Raw genomic sequence first — 20036 nt, 5'->3', positions numbered from 1 at the left:
AGGAATCACTCAAATTTACCGCCATCTCCTGGAAGGATAGTTGTCAACTCTATCAGATGTGAATCACCTTCTAAAAGTAGTTTAATCCTGCACTGTAATTCGTACACAATATAATTTACCCACCACAAAGTTACATATTTAAAAAACAAACAATAAAGCCCTTACCGTAATACAGAGGGAGATAGAAGGGAAGTACTATGTATGAGAATTCCATGTTATGTGCACATCTAGAGGAAAACCAGTAAGCAGGAAGGAGAACGCTGCAAGGCTGAGTGAAGCATTCCGATGCTCTCACCACAGCCTCCAGGCACGCAAGAGGTACGAACATGGGCTCTTTGGGGCGTGTTAAACTGGTGGCGGATACCAAGAGCAGGCCTGCCACCGATGACAAGAGATTTCAAAAGCAGTAAACAGCCCTTGAGGACGTGCTCACCGAGAAAACAAATGACCACCTTCCGTGACTTTCACAGCAATTGAATTCCTGGGAACATTGGCGGGTATTAAAACCATACCAGAAAATGATGGAATTTGTCGTTGGTGGCTTCTGTTTCGGCGTGCATGCCTTTAAGGGTAAACGCAAAGAACAGGTGTTGCCTCGCACAGCGTCCAGCGAAAGTGTGGGCACTTGGGCCTCGAGCCCCGGAGGCAAAGCCCGAGGCCTACCTCGGCAGTGGTGTGGAGTAAGGGTGGGGGAGGAGTGGAGGTGGAGGCGGGAAGGAGGAAAAGAAGGAGGAGGGGACAGCGAGCGCTCATGCGCACAAAGGATCCCGGCCCGAGACTGGAGAAACGCGGCGGTGGCTGTGGCGGCGGAGGCGGCTGCTGCGGGCTGCTGCGGGCTGCTGCGGGCTGCTGCGGGCTGCTGCGGGCTGCTGCGGGCTGCTGCGGGCTGCTGCGGGCTACTGCGGGCTGCTGGGGATCACATCCACTTCCCGCTCAGCCTGCAGCCACGAGCAGCTGCGAGCTGAAGGCTCCTGCACGGATAGGCGGTTCCCCGAATCGTAAGTATTTTGTGCAGTGCCTCTTGGGGGGGCGGGTCGCTTGGTGTCTGTTTAGAAGGAAGGTTGGCGCTCCACTGTGGAGTTGCGGCGTTTGCAAAACTACTAGGTATGCATCGATATTCCAGACGGGATGTTGACGCCGTGCATCATCGCACTTACATTTTCTCTTCTTTTAGGGGCCCTATTTCATCCCACGATGCAAAAAGCTTTAGAACGAGCTTTGGGTCGTGCGGAGTATGTCATTGAAAGTGCCCAACAGAGACCTCCTCCACGGAAAGACTCCTCTAGTGGGGGAAGATCTCTCCATGAAAAACTGTATGACATATATGTTGAGGAATGTGAAAAAGAGCCCGAGGTTGCGGAGGAATTAATAAGCAATGTGAACTTGTTAGAGAAGCTTATGATGAGAGAGTCTTTGTCGTGTTTAGTGGTCAACCTATACCCAGGAAAGGAGGGCTATTCGCTGATGCTCAAGGGCTTAGATGGATCTTATTCAGAGAGCATTCGGTTGCCTTACGAAGAAGGGGAACTGCTTGAATACTTGGATGCAGAAGAATTACCTCCCGTTTTGTTGGATCTCCTGGAAAAATGTCCCGTTAACATGTTTCACAGTGGGTGTGTCATAGCAGAAATACGGGACTATAGGCAGTCCAGTAATACGGAAGGCCCGGGTTACCAAAGCAGGCATATTCTCTTACGTCCCACGATGCAGACGTTAGCCTGCGACGTACAGTCCATTACCAGCGATAACCAGAATTGGACCGAGGAAGACAAACTTTTGCTTGAGAGCCAGCTGCTGTTGGCGACAGCTGAACCACTGTGTCTTGAGCCTTCTGTCTCGGTAGCCTGCACTGCAAACAGGCTGCTGTATAACAAGCAGAAGATGAACACTTACCCAATGAGAAGGAGCTTGAAGCGGTATTCTGCAGCCTCCCCGAGTCGGCAGCAGGAGCTGCCTCCTCAGCCATCATCTGCTGAGCTAAGAGTATTGCCTTCTTGCAAAAAAAGCAAAGAAAGTAAAGCAGGCCTCAGGATTTCCGAAGCAGGAATTTGTGTAGATACGTGGAAACAGCGACCCTGCGACTTGGAGGTCCCTTCTGAAGTGGACGTGGAGAAATATGCTAAAGTGGTGAGGTCTGTGAAACATGATGACTCAGAACCGACGGTCTGGCCAGCCCAGGAGTTCAAGGATGATTCTGTATTTGCATGTGAAGCTGGCGATCGGTCCCAGACGACAAAGCCGACCTTCGTGCAGCCGCTCAGTGATTCACTTTTCTATGGACAAAGCAAGTCACGTCAAGAAGCCACATGTGAGAGACAGCTGTCTCACCCACACTCTTCCCCAGATGACCATTCAAATAGTTTGATGCCTGCATTGAAGGCTGGTGCTGGGAAGGTAGTCGGTAGGTCGGAGGAATTGCTACAGAAGAACACCGACACCCAACGTCCAGTCAAGACGTCACTCAGCTCCAGTGGCTCAGCCAGTCTCAGCCAACTTTTTCCAGGGAAAGAAGCAGAACAGCCTCAGGCCACCTCATCCGTATTGGGGAAGGGAGTGAAACACATACCTCCAGCCACCAAACTTCCCCCGAGCTCCGGAAAGAGTTCCTCGGGTAACAGTTTCACTCCACAGCAGGCAAGCCCCTTTTCTAAACCTCCATTTCCTGCCCCTGCATCTAAGGCACCAGGTCTTGACCAGAAATCCTCTGTGGAAGTGAACCGAGTCAGCACACTCCCTGCAGCCACCCCGTTCCCTGCCAGCTCATCACTAAGTGCCCTGGTCACCCAGGTCAAGACCAGCTCTTCTGGCCACAATGTCATCAAAGTGGTGAGTCCTGTTGTTGGAACCCAGATTGTGGTGAGACGTTCCAACCCGGTGCAGTGCTCTACCGTTGGGGCCGGGGATCCTTCAGGAGTGAACGCCAGCAGTCTGTCCTCAGGAGGCCAGGTGCCAAATGCACAGTCCGCTGCACCGCCGGCTCCTTCTCCAACGGTTGCACAGTATATTTTAAAACCCGCTTCAGATCTCAGGCCCTTAACTCTACTCCAGGTCCCACAAGGTTCCATCATTTTGAACACCCAGCAGGGGGCCCAGCAGCCACAGCAGTGGCTATGTCAGGTGATCCCAGGGCAACAACATCAGTGGCCCTCCACTTCTCATTTTCAGCAGCCAGTGTTGCAGGGTTCAAGGGCACAAGATTCAACCCGTCAAAACCCAGCCTCATCTGCTCGGCAAGCTGTTGTCGTCAACCTCAGTGAAATGGGAAGAGGCCGAGACCGCATTCTGCAGGCCCGGGCCACTGTGTTGTGTAAGATTGGCTCGGTCCAGAGAAGACCCAGGCAAAACCGTCCCCGGCAGAGGGTCCTGCTCTCTGCTGTCCAGCAGCAGCACCAGCAGCCGCAGCAGCAGCAGCGGCTGCAGCAGCACCAGCCGCAGCAGCACCAGCAGCTGCACCAGCCGCAGCACCAGCAGCCACAGCACCAGCAGCACCAGCAGCTGCACCAGCCGCAGCAGCACCAGCAGTAGCACCAGCAGCACCAGCAGCAGCACAAGCCGCAGCAGCACCAGCAGCAGCACCAGCAGCACCAGCAGCACCAGCACCAGCAGCACCAGCAGCAGCACCAGCCGCAGCAGCACCAGCAGCAGCACCAGCCGCAGCAGCACCAACAGCAGCTGCACCAGCAGCAGCAGCACCAGCAGCCACAGTAGCAGCTTCAGCAGCAGTACCAGCAGCAGCAGCAGCAGCAGCAGCAGCAGCAGCAGCACCAGCAGCAGCATCAGCACCAGCAGCAGCATCAGCACCAGCAGCAGCAGCAGCACCAGCAGCAGCAGCACCAGCAGCACCAGCAGCAGCAGCAGCACCAGCAGCACCAGCAGCACCAGCAGCAGCACCAGCCGCAGTACCTGCAGCACCAGCAGCAGCACCAGCAGCAGCACCAGCAGTAGCAGCACCAGCAGCAGCACCAGCAGCAGCAGCAGCACCAGCAGCAGCATCAGCACCAGCAGCAGCATCAGCACCAGCAGCACCAGCAGCACCAGCAGCAGCACCAGCCGCAGTACCTGCAGCACCAGCAGCAGCACCAGCAGCAGCACCAGCAGCAGCAGCAGCACCAGCAGCAGCAGCACCAGCAGCAGCAGCACCAGCAGCAGCACCACCAGCAGCAGCAGCACCAGCAGCAGCATCAGCACCAGCAGCAGCAGCAGTACCAGCAGCAGCATCAGCACCAGCAACATCAGCAGCACCAGCAGCAGCAGCAGCACCAGCAGCACCAGCAGCACCAGCCGCAGCAGCAGCACCAGCAGCACCAGCAGCACCAGCAGCAGCACCAGCCAATGCAGCCCTGGCTGGTGCAGGTAGGAATCGTTAGGAACCCAAAGGCTGTGGCCACAACTCAGCCAGGTGGGGGCCAGCAGATAGCAAGCGACTCACAAGGCAAAATGAATAGAGGCCCGCCCAGCACTCCCAACTCCTGAGTCTTGCATTGTGTTTCTCTTTTGAAAACTCAAGAGCATGGAGTCCAATTAAGTCCAGTTTTTACTTCATTTTTGGTTATTTAATGGGGCAGTATTTTCCACATTGTTAGGTGTGCAAACTTTGTACAGAAACACAGCCTCATGACTTTGACACGGAAGCAAGGATGTGATTTAATAAAGAGGGATTGTTTTGCTTATGTCATTGCGTGGGTGGTGGTGGTGGTTGTTGACATACTGATTTCCTTTTCAAATAAACGTGTTCCTTGTTATAGTTCTGATTTACCATAAAAATAATCTTAGTTTTCCATCATTCTTAGAAAACGTGATGACCTCTTTCTTTTTATAGTGTTTATAAGCAAAATACTACATGGTTCTGTAGCTCTGTGGAGATTGAAATTAAGCCTGCCTACTGGCCCATAACTTCCAGAACTTCCTTTTTGCCCATTATTTTTAAAAAAGAATATTTACGCATCGCTAACTTTTGGGCCCCGTGCCTGAATCCCATCAGTTGTCAAAGGTGACTAGTGGTGATGAGGAGAATTACAGCTGTGAATCCCCTGATTATCTTAGATGATATAGATCTTATCTTGTGGGACTGAATAACTTCAAAAAGGCCCACATTAAGTGCTCTCATTTACTAAGTACCAGATAAGCATCTCAGTGTTTCACTGGGACCTATTTACCAATACTCTATTTCAGCAGCTGTTTCTTCTACACATTATGCTATAATAAAAATTTAGTCATTTTGTTTTATTTTACTACATTATTTCCCCCAAAAGGAGAACTTTGTCCTTTAAATGTCGAAAAATTTGCCCCTTTTCTCTAATTCAAGTTTTTGCAGGTCTCATCTCAATTTGGCCCAGTTCTAACACTATTCTTACACTATTATTATAACTTTTATCCTTTATCTTTTTTTTTTTGAAGCATCGATTATGTTCTTCCAACAGCCGTTCTTGTTTTTCTAAGTCAGTGTCCTCTGCGTTCCTGAAGTCTCTCGAGATTTGGCTTCATGTTCTTTCTCCTCACTGGATTACTTGAAACCTTAGAGCAATTCTTTGTTTCTGTTACTTTCCAGCTCTCGTGACTTATATTGCCATTTAGAGTTTCTGTCACATCTTCTACCTGGACTCTAAGACTGTAATAGCAAAAACTGAATCTCGCACTGCTTTGTTTGCAAAGAATCCTTAACACAACATCTTACGCCAAAATGCTTAACCTGTACTTCCCAGGTACGTGTAATATGCTTAACCTATGTGCTTTTATAGAAGTGGTGCTGAACTTTTTCTAAGTGTCCCACACATGTAGTTGTAGAACACTGCAAGCAGGGTGGATCCAGTTGTACGGTGCTGACGCTTACGTCCTCTGATGTCACCCAGTCTCACATCCACAACTGGCAACACTAAATCAAGAAGCATTTCTCCATTCTCGCGTGCTCTCTCTCCCAGATCTGGGCTGGCTAGGCTGGAAAAGAAACTCCCGGGGCGGGGGCATTTTCAGGCCACCAGCTCCTGTGTTTGGACACTTACTGAACCTCTCCAGGTCGTCCTTGTTCTCCCACAGGTCCGGTCCAGGTCCAGCCCAGGTCCAGCCTGTAGACCGACGCCCCCCAGAGTGATTTTTATTGTAATGTTCTAAATGTATCAAATCCAGAGTAGGCTCAGTTTACGATTTCTCTAAAACAATAAAACTACAATACCAGTAAAGTTGAAATCATGTTATTTTAACAGGATGAACGGTTTTTAAAACTTTTCATTGAGTTAGAAGTGCATCGCATAAACTGTAGCATCTTAAGCAATTTAAAGTTGCATGTTCTGCAAAAGGTCTCTAGAATTGTTTTCATCTTGCAAAGGTGAACCTCCATCCCCACTGAGCACCAACTGCTCCTTTCCCTCTCCCCCAGCCCCTGGCAACCAGCTTTCTAGTTTCTGCTTCTCTGAGTCAGACTGAATGAGATACTTCCTATGAGTGCGGTCATACCATAGTTGTCATTTTGTGACTGGCTTCTTTCACTTAGCGTGACATTCTCAAGATTCATCCATGTTGTAGCATGTGACAGGAAGGTCATAGCTTTGTAAAAATGGTTTCACTATACACCACATAAAGTAAAACAACCTATGAAGTATAAAAACGTTCATAAGTGTGTACTTTGGTATTGTTTTATTTAGTTGGAAAGATTGTTGCACAATGTATGAGATGCAATTTTTATAAGTTTCTTTGAAAAAAATGTTAAAACTACTTAAACATGATACTTGTCACCCCTATGTGGAGGACAGGGGAGACCCCCAAATGGGTGGAAGGATTAGGGGCACAGTTGTTAATCGCCAGCCCTTTCAAAAGCTCCCTTGCACTTAGGGCCTCCTGCAGAGCCCAGGTCTCCTTTCCCAGGATGCAATCACTAGCTTTAGAAAGGCACTTTGGGAAGTCTTAGTCTGTCTGTTTATAAAAGCGTTTACATTTTTTAGCACTCTAGCTTCTTTGCAGGAAAATAAATAGCTAAGCATTTGAAAATGAGTTGAATTTGTTTGCCTTTCAGGTGTTTGGGACCTTGTTAGATTCTGAAATGGAATTCACCCCACCCCCCTTTTACTTTCCTTTCCCTCCCCTGGCTTAGTGATCATCAACTGTTCAGCAGTCCCTGCTCCCTCAGCTCTTTTCTCCTTCTGTCCTGTTTCAGTGGGACTCAACAGATCCCTGAACTTTTCTGTTTTCTCTCTCCCTTTCTTTTTATGGTGTTGTAATTTACATAAGAAGATACTATTGTGAAGTGTACAATTCAGTGGCCTTTCCTATTTTACAGTGTTGTGGTGCCAGCACCTCTATTTCTGAAGCATTTTAGCACCCAAAAGAAATCTCTGTAGCCGCTGAGAACTCGGTTCCCATTCTCCCCTTCCCTAGCCCCGGAAACCACCAGTTTGCCTTCTGTCTCCATGGACTTGCCCCTCTAGATATTCCCTAGGAATGGAACCATACAGTATGTGGTCTTTTGTGTCTGGCCTCTCTCCCTTGGCATAATGTGTTTGAGGTTCATCCATGCTGTAACACGCGTCAGGGTTTCTTCATTTTTTAAATGACTGAAGACCCCGTGGTTTGCATACACCACATTTTCTTTATGCATTCTCCACTGATGTGCATTCAGGTTGCTTCCACCTTATCGCTCCTGTGAATTACGTCACTATGAACGTTGATGTGCAGGTATTTGTTTGTGTTCCCTTATGTTTTGCTTAGTCACAACTTTGAAGGGCAGCCTGTCTGCATAAAATTTGGTTTTCTCAGTATACATGTATGTTTCTGGGCCTTTTGCCCTAACAAGGAAGGAAATTTGGTCTGGCAATTGCAGAGATGTGTGAAGAGACAGGTAACCGGTGATTCTGACTCTCTGAAACGAGCTGTATAATGTGTTGTCTATCCTGTAAAACAAGATTTTTGGTTGACTTCTAAGGACATGTCTAGTATGCCATCTGGGTGACGCTGAGCCCATTTGAGCTTCCTGAAACACATCGTGGACATCTTTGGAAATGGTGCCCACACTATGGAGAGGTGAACACGTGCAATAATTGCAAGGATGAGTTCATGCTCCACCTTGGGAATCCACCAAAGGCCTGAACCCACAATCTTAGCAGATTAAATGTACTTCCTCACTTTTGCACTCTGTTTCTTTTAAGCACTACTCAGAGACAGACATCAGCTGAACTTGCATTTGAGCAATGTGGCACTCCCTGCCCAGGCATGCAAATAAGTTCAGTGTTGTTTCAGAGGGCCTTTTTGTGGTTTTTGTATATATCCTTCTAATGATCCCCACCAAGGTTGGTAATATGATGCAACTGGCACACTAATGGAGAGGAATGAATATAACCCTTGAAATAAAAGGCCAGAGTATATGTTTAGTCAAACAAGTATGTAGGGTGTTGCGGGAGGATTTCCCAAGTTCCTGGTACTGAGTTAGGTCCAGGTGGGACGGGGAGAATCCAGAGACCAAAGAAAAGGACGACACCTCTTTCGAATCTAGATCTGATTCCAAAGTCACGTAATTTTACACTTCAGCGAGTTAAGCTAGATTGCCACTATAACGAAGTCTCGATGGAATAATGAATGTTACACATATAAAGATGACTACGCAATAGAGAGAATGGGAACCAACACAAGGCTCGCGATTGTAGTGGCTTATCCCCATGCCACAAGTCAGAGGTCAGAACACAGACCAAGGAGATGGTGGAAAGAAGATTCCAGAGAGAACAGTGTTGCCCTGCCCGTGAAGTCCAGGTATGTGTATCTGCATAGAGAATTCGTACTTGCTTATAAATGGTAGGTTTAAAAGTCCTTTATTCCATTCTAGACTTCTGTTTTGAGAGCATTGGGGGGGAAACACCCAAGTCTCCTAAGAGACTTCTGTTTATTTCTTAAAAGTCACAGAAACATGTTAGGTTCCTTGCTGTGTCACGCTGTGCTTCTCCAGCTTTTTAGGACAATTTGAGAATACACTCAGCTAATCATCGAAAAGCCCTCTTTGAAAGAATAAAGATCACAGTACTGACATTCAGGGCGATTGTCTCATTTTAAGATCTAAAGATTTTTTATGTTTTTTTGTTGGGTGTGGGTAGTGAGAGGAATGGTATATAATGAGCTTCTCAAACCCCAAAATGAGCTTCTAGGCCACAGAATCGGTTTAAATTCATTTAGATGAAATACTCCTAAAAGTGATATGTGGTAGGAAAGTAAACTAACCAGCCACAGCCAACGTACAGCTGTCTACATCAAAGGGGCTCAGTAGAGGCGTCTGTCTGATGGTCAGAAAGCCTGCATCTTGGTTATCTCATGCCAGTTCTTCAGAATACTGCCAGGCGTGGGTGCTGGTAATATGCATATTGGTAGGGATGCAGAGATACAAAAGACACACCATCTCCAGGGTCCCATTCGCATTCTCCCATCTTCCAAGTGATACCCACATTGTCTCTGGTTTGTGTTGTGTGCTGCCTCCTGAAAGCACCACGACCGCCTGGTCTATTAGTGAAATCTGAGTTTATTCTTACTGGTAAGGGAGAGGACAACCTTGACAGAGGCTTAATAGTGTTTCAGGTAGTTAAGTATCTTTCTCCCCCTAAAAGCTAATAATGTCATCCTTTGTCTTCAGGACTTCAGTATTTAACTGCAGGGGAAATATCCTTAGCTGTTTTAATTGCATTTCGAAAAGCACCTAGGCTATAGAGTACGGGCTTACCCCCTCTGTTCTCATTATGTGACAGGCAGTGTTCTGTTTCACATGTTTAACTCACTCAGTCCTCCCCAGGACCATGTAAGGGAGGTGTAATTATGCATGAGGAAACAAGGCATTGGGAGCTTAAGTGATTTGCTCAAGGTCATCTAGCTATGAGGTATTGTGGCTGCTCCTTCGTGGGCCATGAAAGATTCACAAGTCAGGTAGAAATAGAGAAGGAAGATTTATTAAAGTAAGAGGATGGTCGGCTGGGCAGAGTCTGCTGGAAACTACTGCAAACTACTGTGTCCCGTCTGTTTTGTCTTTTCTAATCAGGATGTGAATTTCTTCTGCCTGTAGTTGGAGGTGGGGGAAGGTGCGGTTATGCTGGTTATCACAACCTTTGCATGTGTTACGTAGATTTAAGTTGGAGCGAGGAGAGTGGATGTCATACAGATGGAAAACCTCTCCCAAGTCACAGGGTAGCACTGGGCGGAAGTAAATAGAAACACTGAAACTGGTCTGTACAGTAAATGCACAGCAAGCAGAGCCAAAGAAAGTTTTGAAAAAGTCCCAAGCTAAATTACACTTATTAATTTGAATTATACCAGAGATGCAAATGTCAAAACTAGAAGATTTAGCGCCAGCATGAAAATCCCCTGTCCTAACAGTATCAGATACCCCTGGGGTCAGAGACTCTTGAGCGCCCTGCCCTCTCCAGTGCCTCTGGGAGGGCAAGACATAGACCTGTCCCCAGTAACCCCACCATATGTGTGGAGAGACCCCAAGATATATGGTTGAAATGATAAGTTACAGTTTGTCACTTCACTATATGTTGCTGTTTGAGGGGAGCTAATCACTGACATCTCTGCCATAGTTTGGAACATTTGGAAGAGAGATAATCGGTAGTCAGACAGCTGGACATCAACGTAAGTGCTTTACACGTGATGCATGTACCTTTGAGGACATAAATTAGATCTGGACCAAGTAGATTTCCTAACACCGCACCCGCATATTAGAGAGATTCCTCCACTCACTCACAGGCAGGGCTGGAGAAGCGCAGACCCCTTCCCACCCACGGGCTGGCCCTCTCACAAGGGAGAATAGAGTGGGAAGAATAAGTCCAATCTTACTCTGATAAAGAGCTTCTTAACCCCTGGGTAATAGGCCTCTTTGGCATTTGGTGAAGCATATGGATGCTTTCTCAGATTAATATTTTCATGTGCATAAAATAAAACATGCCATTACAAAGGAAGCCAATTACTAAAATACAACCCTGAAAGTATAAATTTATGATAAATAATATGTGTTTGTTTAAATGCACTAAAGGATCAGGTTTAGTGGCGTGACTCATAACTACTGTACTTTCAAAGTAGTGATGACATCTGCCGTTTTGAGGTATCTACAACCAGTGAAATCTCCCATGCAAACATCTGTGATTTCTAGTCGATAAATTTAAATACTAGTGTGTTTTTTTACCTGTATTCATATGCAGAGGAAACGTTCCATTTCAGTTAGAGGTGAGATAAAATAAAGGTAGAAGTTTATTCGTTTTCTCATTAAGTTCATGGATGTCCTAAAAGTGTCCACGGAGGATGCGGTCTCGAACCGGCGCCCTGTGAGCATCCCTGTGAGGATAGGGGGCGTGGGCCGCGCATGCCCGCAGCAGTAGCGCGTCACTGGCCTGGCGACCGTTATGTGCCTGTGTGTGCACGGGGCCGCCGGGGAGCCTCGCAAAGGGCGCGTATTGCGTCGCGATACCTCGCGTGCGCCACTGCTTCTGTCTCGGGACTTCCGATCACTCCTCGCGCCATCTTGTGCGCGGAGGTGACGCACTTGGGTGATAGTCCCAGCGAGGTCGGTGCTGGAGAGAGCGAGATCGGCACGGGACAGTGTGAGTCCCGGCGCGGGACAGTGCGAAATCGGTAACGTACAGTGCAAATCCCGGTGCGGCACAGTGTGAGGCGCTGTCCGGGACAGCGTGAGTTCGGTACGGGACAGTGTGAGTTCTGGTGCGGGGCCTTGTGAGGCGCTGTCCGGGACAGTGCGAGATCGGCACGGGACAGTGCGAGGCCTGGTCCGGGACAGTGTGAGGCCCATTCTGGGACAGCGCGAGATCGGCACGGGACAGTGCAAGGCCCGGTGCCGGGAAGTCTGAGGCGCTGTCCGGGACAGCGCGAGATCGGCACAGGACAGTGTGAGTTCCCGTGCGGGGCCTTGTGAAGCGCTGTCCGGGACAGTGCGAGATCGGCACGGGACAGTGTGAGTTCTGGTGCGGGGCCTTGTGAGGCGCTGTCCGGGACAGTGCGAGGCCTGGTCCGGGACAGTGTGAGGCCCATTCTGGGACAGCGCGAGATCGGCACGGGACAGTGCAAGGCCCGGTGCCGGGAAGTCTGAGGCGCTGTCCGGGACAGTGCGAGATCGGCACGGGACAGTGTGAGTTCCCGTGCGGGGCCTTGTGAAGCGCTGTCCGGGACAGTGCGAGATCGGCACGGGACAGTGCGAGGCCTGGTCCGGGACAGTGTTAAGCCCATTCTGGGACAGCGCGAGATCGGCACGGGACAGTGCAAGGCCCGGTGCCGGGAAGTCTGAGGCGCTGTCCGGGACAGCGCGAGATCGGCACAGGACAGTGTGAGTTCCCGTGCGGGGCCTTGTGAAGCGCTGTCCGGGACAGTGCGAGATCGGCACGGGACAGTGCGAGGCCTGGTGCGGGACAGTGTGAGGCCCTGTCTGGGACAGCGCGAGATCGGCACGGGACAGTGCAAGGCCCGGTGCCGGGAAGTCTGAGGCGCTGTCCGGGACAGTGCGAGATCGGCACGGGACAGTGTGAGTTCTGGTGCGGGGCCTTGTGAGGCGCTGTCCGGACAGTGCAAGATCGGCACGGGACAGTGCGAGGCCTGGTGCGGGACAGTGTGAGGCCCTGTCTGGGACAGCGCGAGATCGGCACGGGACAGTGTAAGTCCCAGTGTGAGTCCTGGTGTGGCACAGTGTGAGGCGCTTTCCAGGACAGCGCAAGATCGGCACGGGACAGTGTGAGTCCCGGTGCAGGACAGTGCGAGGCCCAGTTCGGGACAGTGCGAGGCCCTGTCCGGAACACAGCGAAATCAGTACCGGGCAGTCTTGGTGTGGGATAGTCCAAATCCCGGTGCGGCAAGTGCGAGGCCCTGTATAGGACAGACCTAGATCGGTGCGGCAAGTGCGAGGCCCGCTGGTGCGGGAAAGTGTTTACTTGGCAGCCGCCACCATGGCGTCCTCGCAGCTGCGGGTGGCCGTTGTGTGCAGGAGCAACCAGAACCGGAGCATGGAGGCTCACCGCATCCTCAACAGACGGGGATTCAATGTCCGGTCCTTCGGGACAGGGACTCACGTGAAGCTTCCCGGACGAACACGGGACAAGCCAAACATTTATGATTTCAAAACCACCTATGAGCAGATGTACAATGATCTGGTTAAGAGAGACGAATACTTCTACAGGCAGAATGGCATTTTGCATATGTTGGACAGAAACAAGCGAATCAAGCCCAGGCCGGAAAGGTTCCAGAACTGCCGAGACCAGTTCGACCTGATCCTCACCTGCGAAGAGAAGGTGTACGACCAGGTAGTGGAATATCTGTATTCCAGGGAGCAGGAGACCTGCCAGCCAGTGCACGTGGTCAACGTGGACATCGAGGACAACGAGGAGGAGGCCACCCTGGGAGCGTTCGTCATCTGTAAGCTGTGCCAGTACATTCAGTGCGCGGATGACATGGAGAATGAGATCGATGAGCTGCTGCTGATGCTGGAGGAGAAGACCAACAGGACCTTCCTGCACACCGTCTGCTTCTACTGAGGAGGCCTGGGGCCTGGCGGGGCCCCTCCTGAAGCCGTCATTTTGAGCTTCCTTTGGTTAATAGTTTTCACTTCCAGATATTTGTTTTTTGGTTTAAGGCTTCTGCTGGTGAAATGAAGTCTGTGTGTGTGTGTGTTTTAAGTTGAAATGATTGGTGCACAGTGTGTGAGATGCAATTTTTACAAGTTTGTTTGGGGAAAAAATGTTAATACTGCTTAAACATGATGCTTTTCACTCCTATATGGAGGACAGGGAGACCCCCAAATGGGCATAAGGATTAGGGCACAGTTGCTAATCCCCAGCCCTTTCAAAAGCTCCCTTGCACTTAGGGTCTCCCTGCAGAGCCCAGGTCTCCTTTCCCAGGCTGTAATCAGTAGCCTTAGAAAGGCACTTTGGGGCCGGCCCGGTGGCTCAGGAGGTTGGAGCTCCATGCTCCGAACTCCGAAGGCTGCTGGTTCGATTCCCACATGGGCCAGTGGGTTCTCAACCACAAGGTTGCCAGTTCAATTCTTCGAGTCTCACAAGGGATGGTGGGCTGCGCCCCCTGCAACTAGCAACTAGCAACGGCAACTGGATCTAGAGCTGAGCTGCGCCCTCCACAACTAAGATTGAAAGGACAACAACTTGACTTGGGAAAAAGTTATGGAAGTAGCACTGTTCCCCAATAAAAGTCCTGTTCCCCTTCCCCAATAAAATCTTTTAAAAAAAGGCACTTTGGGAAGTCTTATTCTCTCTCTTTATAAAAGCGTTTACATTTTTTAGCACTCTAGCTTCTTTGCAGAAAAGTAAATAGCTAAGCATATGGAAATGAGTTGAATTTGTTTGCCTTTCAGGTGTTTGGGACCTTGTTAGATCCTGAAGTGGAATTCACCCCACCCCTCTCTTTCTTTCTTTTCCCTCCCCTGGCTTAATGATCATCAACTGTCCAGCAGTCCCTGCTCCCTCAGCTCTTTTTTCCCTCTGTCGTGTTTCAGTGGGACTCAACAGATCCCTGAACTTTTCTGTTTTCTCTCTCCCTTTCTTTTTATGGTGGTGTAATTTACATAAGAAGATACTATTGTGAAGTGTACAATTCAGTGGCCTTTCCTATTTTACAGTGTTGTGGTGCCACCACCTCTATTTCTGAAGTATTTTATTACCCAAAAGAAATCTCTATAGCCAGTGAGCACTCGGTTCCCATCCTCCGCTTCCCCAGACCTGGAAACCACCAGTTTGCTTTGTCTCCATGGGCTTGCCCTCTAGATATTCCCTAGGAATGGAACTATACAGTATGTGGTCTTTTGTGTCTGGCCTCTCTCCCTTGGCATAATGTGTTTGAGGTTCATCCATGCTGTAACACGCGTCAGGGTTTCTTCATTTTTTAAATGACTGAAGAAGACCCCGTGGTTTGCATACACCGCATTTTCTTTATGCATTCTCCACTGATGTGCATTCAGGTTGCTTCCACCTTATCGCTCCTGTGAATGACATCGCTAAGAACGTTTGTGTGCAGGTATTTGTTTGTGTTCCCTTATGTTTTGCTTAGTCACAACTTTGAAGGGCAGCCTGTGTGCATAAAATTTGGTTTTCTAAGTATACATGTATGTTTCTGGGCCTTTTGCCCTAACAAGAAAGGAAATTTGGTCTGGCAATTGCAGAGATGTGTGAAGAGACAGGTAACCGATGATTCTCACTTTCTGAACCCAGCTGTATAATGCGTTATCAATCCTGTAAAAGAAAGATTTTTGGTTGACTTCTAAGGACATGTCTAGTATGCCATCTGGGTGACACTGAGTCCATTTGAGCTTGCTGTAACGTATTCTGGACATCTTTGGAAATGGTGCCTGCACTATGGAGAGGTGAGCACGTGCAGTAATGGCTAGGATGAGTTCATGCTCCGCCTTGGGAATCCACCAGAGGTCTGAACTCATTCTCACCGATTTGATGTACCTCGTCCCTTTTGCACTCTGTTTCTTTTAAGCACTACATGGAGACAGACACCAGCTGAATTTGCACTTGAGCAATGGGGTGCTCCCTGCCCAGGCATGCAAATAAATTCAGTCTTGTTTGAGATGACCATTTTGTGGTTTTGTTCATAATCTTTTGATGATCCCCACCAATGTTAGCACTTGATTCAGGTTCTCTTTGAGCATATTAACTGGCTATGTTTTGTGAATAAGCTTCATTCATTTTAGTAGGTCCTCCTGAGGACCTGGAGGCTCTTCCCTACCCCAGGTCTAATTTATACTCTTTGTCTTTAATTAATTTTGTGCAAGTTGTATCCTCATCACTTAGCAGCTGTCCATTCATAGTGAGATGCTTGTGTGAAAGCAGGTGGCATCAGAATGTTCTGACATGGAGCAGTCCAGTTGGTTCAGGTGATGAACCTAGGAAGTCCGGGTGGGCTCTGTATAGCAGTACATGTCTGGCGGACCTGGGGCCTCCGTCACAGGGCACGAGTTTAGGAACAGAATTCTATTCCTTGATGATACTTGCAGATCAAGGAAAAGTTCTGGTTCTAGGTTAGTGGTGTCCAGTGGAAAAATAATGTGAGCCCTATATTTTAAATTTTTTAGTAGCCTCATTTTAATAAGTAAAAGGAATCAGGATAAATTATCCCTAATAATTTATTTAACCCAATATAGGCATACCTCAGAGATATTGTGGGTTAGGTTCCACATAATATTCCACTACAATAAAGCAAATATCACAATAAAGCTAGTTACACACATTTTTTTGGTTTCCCAGGGCATATATGTTATGTTTGCACAATTCTGTAGTCTATTAAGTATGCTATAGCATTGTGTCTAAAAAATGTACTTACCTTAATTAATGTGCTTACCTTAAATAAAATACTTGATTGCTAAAAAATGCTAATCACCAGAGCCTTCAGCAACTCGTAATCTTTTTGCTAGTGGCGGGTCTTGCCTCAATGTTGATGAAAATTCAATATCTGCAAAGTGCAAGAAATCATAGCACAATAAATCGAGGTATGCCTGTATATCCAAAATTATCATTTTCATGTGATTAATATTTTTTATATTCTTAATGAGACATTTTACATTCTTTTATTCTTATTAAATCCTCAAAATGCAGACACAGCCTGTCTTCATTCAGAGGCTAAATTTTCACCAGAAATACTTGATCTGTATTTAGGTATTTATAAAATCTATGGTTAACAATGTTTACTCACCTTCCAAACATATTTAGAAGTTTTCCAATAATTGAATCAAGTACCAGTTTTGAAATTTAACTTAGGTATAATTAGGTAAAAATTAGTTCCTCAGTCTCACTAGCCACATTTCAAGTGGTCAGTTGCTGCGTGTGTCTATAGTGTTGGACAGTGCAGTTGTAGAGGGACAAAACAGCAGATCATAGAGACGGCCTCAGGCACAAACTGGGTACCAGTGCTTGAGATAAGGCAGGAGCGGATTATCAGAGTGCACAGTTGGTGTGGAAGTGACAATGTGTGAAGTGATTCCATGTGCTAAGCTGGAGCTCTCAGAAATCCTCTCGGCCTGTGGTCACTTGGGCCTGAACTTGCAGATAGAGAGCATGTGGCCACAGCCATGGAGCAAGGAATGTGGTAGAGACTGGAAAACAAGGGTCAGCCCTTTGCCAGGCTCTGCTCGGCCATATTCAAAACACCTAAGAAGAGGACACTAACCATTCCAGCAGTTAAAACTCCCCTATCCCACCTGTACCCCAAGGTACTTGGAACCGGAGGGGATGTGAGAGAGGAAACGCTCCACCTGCCCTTTCATTCTTTCTTTCATTCCTCCTCCCTGTCTGATTTCTGGCTCTCTAGCTCCTCAGCAGAGATAAACCAGAGCAGCCATGAGTTGATAATCATGGGAACTGGGTGATGGGTACAAGGAGACTTATATTATTCTCTCTATTTTGGCATATATCTGTAATTGGCTATGTATATCCACTTGAGCAGTCAAGTTCCTGTTGTTCCTACAGCCCCATTACACACCTTGCCCTATCCCAATTTTCATTTTGTACCTGACGTCCTGCCATGTCCGGGCTCAGCTTGCCCTTCTTCTCTGCTTCACTTTTATCTCCTCAGGCAGCAAAGGGTGTGCGAGTTAATTGTTAAATTCAGTTCAACAAGTTCCTCATTAGGGACAAATTACCTGAGTTTGAAATCTGCTAATTTTCCAATCAGAGTGAGTGTTTGCACTTGTGATTTGGAAATAATTACCATAAGGTAAAAGCAAAACCTATGTAGGGATTAAAGTAAAGGTGAGGGAGGACAGGAGCTTATTTTGGCATCTTTCCTGGAAACTCCTGTTAGCATATGCAGATTAGTTGAGGTGCCTCTGGGATTGGGGTGGGAAAGCTCACCTGTAGCACTATTTTGCAGACTGTTTACTTCGTGTGCTAATGGCCCTGAAAGGTGACCTTGGCCTTCAAGGGAGAGCAGTGTGGTCTCCATGGGCCTGAACTGGGCCTGGAAAGTGGAGAATCTTTTGAATTTTGCTAAATTTATTTAAAAATACGTCTATACTTTTGTTGAAATCTGTCCTCAAATTAAACATTTCCTTGGGGGCAGAAGTGGTGAATCTAAATGTCCTTCAGGTGATCTCACAATGAATGTATTAGGGAAAGCTCATCTGAAAGAATTTGAAGAAATGTGGTATATTAATTGCTGCAGAATACCATTGTGATCGGAAGTGTAGAAGTCTGGGTCATTCACCTTCAGTAATTTGTCCCAGTCCCAATTACTATATCACTAGTTCCAAAGCTTTGGAAATCCATGGTAAAGAATAGTCAAAAAATTAAGAATAGAATTACCATACAATCCCATAATCCTTCTGCGTATCTACCCAAAAAAATCTGAAAACATTTATCAGTAAAGATATATGTACCCCTATGTTCATTGCAGCATTATTCATGGTGGCCAAGACATGGAAACAACCAAAGTGTCCTTCAATAGATGAATGGATAGAGAAGATGTGGTACATATACACAATGGAATACTACTCAGCCATAAGAAAAGATGAAATAGTGCCAATTGCGACAACATGAATGGATCTTGAGATTATCATGGTAAGCAAAATAAGTCATAAAAAGTTGAGAACGATATGACTTCACTCATGTGTGGGATATAAAACTGAAAGCAACAAACAAACAAATAAGACAAAGAAACAAAAACTCATAGACACAGACAACAGTTTAGTGGTTACTAGAGGGTAAAGGGGGAGGGGGAGTGGTAGAAGAGGGAAAAAGGGGTCAAATATAAGGTGATGGAAGGAGAACTGACTGGGTGCTGAACACACAATGTGATATATAGGTTATGTATTACAGAATTGTACACTTGAAACATAATTTTACTAACCAATGTTACCCAATAAGTTTAATAAATGACAAAAAGAAAAAAAGAATAGTCAATGTTTCAGTTAACTTACAAGCCAATGCAGAAAAACTCCTCCTGAGACATTGCTTTTGAAATTTGGAGCTAAGAAAAGCTGATCTCCCCTGAGATGGTAGTATCCCTCCTCCTTTCTGATAACTAGAGTTGTACAAATTCTCAGGTTTCCTTTTGCACCTCAGCTGCCAGGAAACTCAAAACCAAATTTGAAATTGAACTCACCAAGTTTGTATTTATGGTAAGCGCTTCAGCGTTCCTTGCTCCTTATTTTTTGTTTCTATTTTACTAATTCTTTTTACTTGTCTTTTGACATAGGCTACTCCAAATCTTTTGTCAAAGGAAACGGGGGAAAAAAGCCTCCCTACATGCATAAACATGGGCATAAATAAACAGTAGCTTCTCTCCGTTTATATACACCGGCCTCTAATCTTTTAATAACCTTGCTGTGGGGACAAAACCCCAAAAAGCAGTTTCCAGGCTCTCGGCCTCACATAGAAAGGTGCTGGCTCGGGTAGTAAATGGCCATCAACTGTGATCAGATGCCAGCAGCTGTGGCTAGTTGGCCGTCAGCTGTAACCCGTAGGCCATTGGCCACTAATATAACGGCTGTGGCTACGCTAGCAGAAAGGAATGGGGGCTAGCAAGAAGATGGTGGCTGGCAAGCGCCCGGACTGCTGTTAGGCAGATTATGTAGATCCTGCTTCCTGTGTCTCCAGCCCAGCCGCCAGCGAGAATATATTGGTTTGACTCCCCTATCTATGACTCCATGGGTGTTCCTTTTTGGCTTTACCGTGTCCTGCGTTCTTGGGCGGGGAGTGGGAGCTGAGACCCTGCACGACAAATGGCGCAGCGAGCAGGGTCCCCTGCATGACACTTGCCCATTAGGTAGCCTCTTACAAGTGAAGAGACTGAGGCTCATATAGGACTTGCCTGAGGCAATAAAGCTATTCAATGGCACAGTTGATATTTTCTCTCTCCCTCCGAAGTCCATGCCTGTGGCTGGGTACATGTGACTTATGTATTGACAGGTCTCAATTGAGTGGTAGACCGTAGATATGAAATTATTTTATTTTTTCCAGTCACTGATTTCAACCATGCGAGCACCCTTTCCCATTCGTTATGACATCTTGGCGGATCTCATAACTTTCTGGGCTTCCTTGGTTGGTAAACCCGACAAGTCCCAATTA

General features: G+C 47.4%; 2 protein-coding genes across 2 annotated transcripts; both read left to right on the top strand.

Moving 5' to 3' along the window:
- Positions 1–1194: 1194 nt before the first annotated feature.
- LOC308495174 (transcription factor SPT20 homolog) lies at positions 1195–4473 on the top strand (the record flags this gene model as incomplete). Its single annotated transcript, XM_081043095.1, is given in 4 exon segments — positions 1195–3522; positions 3526–3705; positions 3709–3942; positions 3946–4473. Coding segments are annotated over 4 exon segments (3270 nt in total).
- An 8429-nt stretch (positions 4474–12902) lies between these two features.
- Positions 12903–13493, top strand: LOC308494540 (RNA polymerase II subunit A C-terminal domain phosphatase SSU72-like; the record flags this gene model as incomplete). Its single annotated transcript, XM_081042315.1, has 1 exon — positions 12903–13493. Exon 1 carries the CDS (start codon positions 12909–12911, stop codon positions 13491–13493), a length of 585 nt encoding a protein of 194 aa, XP_080898441.1. The 5' UTR covers positions 12903–12908.
- Between the last annotated feature and the right edge of the window lie 6543 nt (positions 13494–20036).

This window comes from Rhinolophus hipposideros, assembly GCF_964194185.1.
Source record: "Rhinolophus hipposideros genome assembly, chromosome: X".
NCBI classification, from domain to species: Eukaryota; Metazoa; Chordata; class Mammalia; order Chiroptera; family Rhinolophidae; genus Rhinolophus; species Rhinolophus hipposideros.
This window is presented reverse-complemented; position numbering and strand designations above follow the sequence as displayed.